Source organism: Piliocolobus tephrosceles, chromosome 17, assembly GCF_002776525.5.
Source record: "Piliocolobus tephrosceles isolate RC106 chromosome 17, ASM277652v3, whole genome shotgun sequence".
In the NCBI taxonomy this organism is placed as follows: domain Eukaryota; kingdom Metazoa; phylum Chordata; class Mammalia; order Primates; family Cercopithecidae; genus Piliocolobus; species Piliocolobus tephrosceles.
Genome location: NC_045450.1, coordinates 40476940 through 40480138, shown reverse-complemented (window position 1 = coordinate 40480138; position 3199 = coordinate 40476940). Strand labels below are relative to the sequence as shown.

Genomic DNA, 3199 nt, shown 5'->3' with positions numbered 1-3199 from the left:
GAAAGAAAGAAAGAAAGAAAGAAAGAAAGAAAGAAAGAAAGAAAGAAGAGAGCCAGGTACCTGGAGAGCCATTTTCTATTTTCCCAATGTTACTTGGCAAGCCTGCCCTTGTCCAGGCCAGACCATGATTGACATCAGGAAAGACTGGGCAATCAGCAGCCATAAATCACACAACAGTCCCAGAGCTGCTGATGGGTTCTTGCCTAAGGCTATGGACTGTAGCTGAAATGAAGCTTCTGGAGACCCAAATTCAAAAAGGGATGCTCATTAGCACTCATTTCAGCCACTTGCAGGCTGGTGAGGGTCATTGGAGTGATGGGAATGAGGATGCTGTGACAGCATGAGAATCAGTCCCCATAGCTAATTGACTCTACAAAGATTGACCTGAGTGTTAGGGTTCCTCCCTTGCTTTATCCAGGACAGAAACCTGGTTGATAAACAGCATGCTAATAAAAAGCATCCTGGCCAGGCGCGGTGGCTCACGCCTATAATCCCAGCACTGAGGGAGGCCAAGGCAGGCAGATCACAAGGTCAAGAGATCATCCTGACCATTGTGGCCACCATGGTGAAATCCTGACTCCACTAAAAACACAAAAATGACTTGGACGTGGTGGCATGCACCTGCAGTCCCAGCTACTTGGGAGACTGAGGCAGGAGAATTGCTTGAACCCAGGAGATAGAGGTTGCAGTGAGCTGAGATTGCGCCACTGCACTCCAGCCTGGCGACAGAGTGAAACTCCGTCTAAAAAAATAAAAAGAGAGAGAGAGAGAAAGAAAAAGCATCCCTATCTCCATCCACAGGCGAAAATCTGGGTGGTTCTCCTAAGTAGAAAACAAGGTTACTCCTACTCACTCAGCACAACACACAAGTGCATATGCGCACACACACATACGCACAGGCGTACATGGGCACACATGCCCGTTAACCATCCTGCCTCATGCCCTAGCCAGCTGGCCTTTGCAACCTGGGAAACAGCCCTGGCTCTTGGCTTATGATTTTCATGACGCTTTGCTCACAAAATATAAAACGTAAGAATGAATTCTTCTCCTCATCCACTGCTCAATCACATGCCCACTTGGAACACCAGCCAATTCTGCAAACAGAATTTTTTGGCCACTCCTAGGTTTTGTCTGCCTCTGGCAGCAGCCTCTGAAACCCATTTCTGGTTCATGATGACTCTGCAGATGTGATGGGTGAGGCTGGAGCCTACAAGCCTTACAATAGATCTCTCTTTTGCATAATAAGTATAATTTCCCTACATTACTTTAACTGTAAGCAATACATCTCTTGTTTAAGTGGCGGTTGATTTGGGTCATTGCTTTTCCCTGGGGAATCCCTCTGGTTTCCCACGTGGAACTATATGACATGGAAAGTAAAATTCTAGGAACTGGCCTTAACTTCTAAGCAGTTGGGCAGGACATGGGAGAGTGGGCATATCTGGGGGCTTTAAATGAACTCCCCCAAACCCCTCCACCTCCATCAGTTTACCCAGCAGATATGTGGAGAGCTCACATTAGAGCAGGCATTGGGTGCAGCAAGTCCATGTCCTGCTGGGCCCCTCACTCAGCTTTGTCTCTGAACCATGGGACTGATCAGGTGTAGATTTTGTGGCGGAGAACACTGATCTGAGAGACACAAGTCTGAGAATCCACTGGATGACATTTGGGAATTCCTTGTGGAAAGACAGGGAGTGGCTCTGGGGGAGGGGCTCTCTCACACACCCTTCACCGTGGCTCCGCACTCCATGAATCCAGGATTCTATGACATTCTCCACTGCAGCCTAGGCATATGCAGTGTTTCTGGAACCTCAGTTATTCTCATACTAATATCATGGTTTTTTTGCCTCATCAGTGTATCATCTGTACTTCTATGAGCAGTTTTCTTTAAAAGAAGTCACTCTTTTTACTTCAACATGCTCACTCAAAAAGGAGACTTTATACCGTTTCCATAAGTGCAAGACCTGTATAACCTGCCATAAATTAGAGGTATGCATGGAAAATGTGTGACTGCATTTTTTAAATTAAAATGATGGCAAAAATAAAGCAGTGCATAAAGAAATGCCAGTAAAAACACTTCTAATTTACAAAAGTGTGTAACTGAAAAAAGTCACTCAATGGGAAAAGTGAACCATTGAAGGCCAGTTAGTCACTTGAAAGCAGGGCCAGCCTTGATCGCCATCATGATCACCAGGTAGGTGACAAAGCAAGGGTTATCTACCTTTGGCAAGGTCATTGTCACCAAGGTCATTTCCTTCTGCTTCACAGAACGTCTTCCTGTTAACATTCAGTTCAATGGGCAGAAATTGTATTATGTTTACACCTTCCCAGGACCGTTATACTTAGGGGGTCAGACTCCCTGAGGTCAATCAGGTCCTAGGACTGACTGATCAGAGTATCTGGAGGAAATTTTGGCCTGGTGGTGGGTCTCAGAGGAGAGAGCTGTACTCCCATGGGCATAACTAGTCAGCCTCAATGGCTCAAACAACTGACGATCGGGCCATGTACATTCACCAGTCAATCACCCTGTGACTGCTGAGCAAGAATTATTAGTGAGAGTAGGGTAAACTATGGTAGCAAATAGGCCCAGAATTTCAATGGCTTATTTTTCATTTACGTGAAGTAGTAGAGTGTTGTTGTTCAGGTCAACAATGTGGTTGTCCTCCATATGGTCACTCAGTGATCCAAATTAGAGTATCAGCAAACTTTTTCTGTAAAGTGCCAGATAGTAAATATTTTAGGTTTTGCAGGCCATGTTCTCTCTTTGGCAACTGCTGTGATAGTAAAGGCACCCATGGATGATACCTATGCAAATGGGTATGACTGTGTTTCAATTGTTTCATTCTTCTGCATATGGCTGGCTAGTTATCCCAGCACCATTTACTGAATAGGGAGTCCTTTCCCCATTGCTTGTGTTTGTTGACCTTGTCGAATATCAGATGGTTTTAGGTGTGTGGCTTTATTTGTGAGTTTTCTCTTCTGTTCCATTGGTCTGTGTGTCCATTTTTGTACCAGTATCATGCTATTTTGGTTACTGTATCCTTATAGTACAGTCTGAAGTGGAGTAATGTGATGCCTCTGGCTTTGTCATTTTTGCTTAGGATTGCTATGATGATTCTGGCTCCCTTTTGGTTGCATATGAATTTTAGAATTGTTTTTTCTAACTCTGTGAAGAATCAGCACAGGTAGTTTGATGGGAATA

At 44.7% G+C, this 3199-nt stretch overlaps 1 protein-coding gene across 1 annotated transcript in view; it reads right to left on the bottom strand.

The window, feature by feature from the left end:
• The window catches only part of CES1 (carboxylesterase 1), a 69506-nt gene extending 66841 nt beyond the window's left edge, over nt 1–2665 (bottom strand). Inside the window, exon 1 of the mRNA XM_026456857.1 lies at nt 2615–2665. Within this exon, the coding sequence (XP_026312642.1) occupies nt 2615–2665 (51 nt within the window). The remainder of the gene's footprint in view (nt 1–2614) is intronic.
• Between the last annotated feature and the right edge of the window lie 534 nt (nt 2666–3199).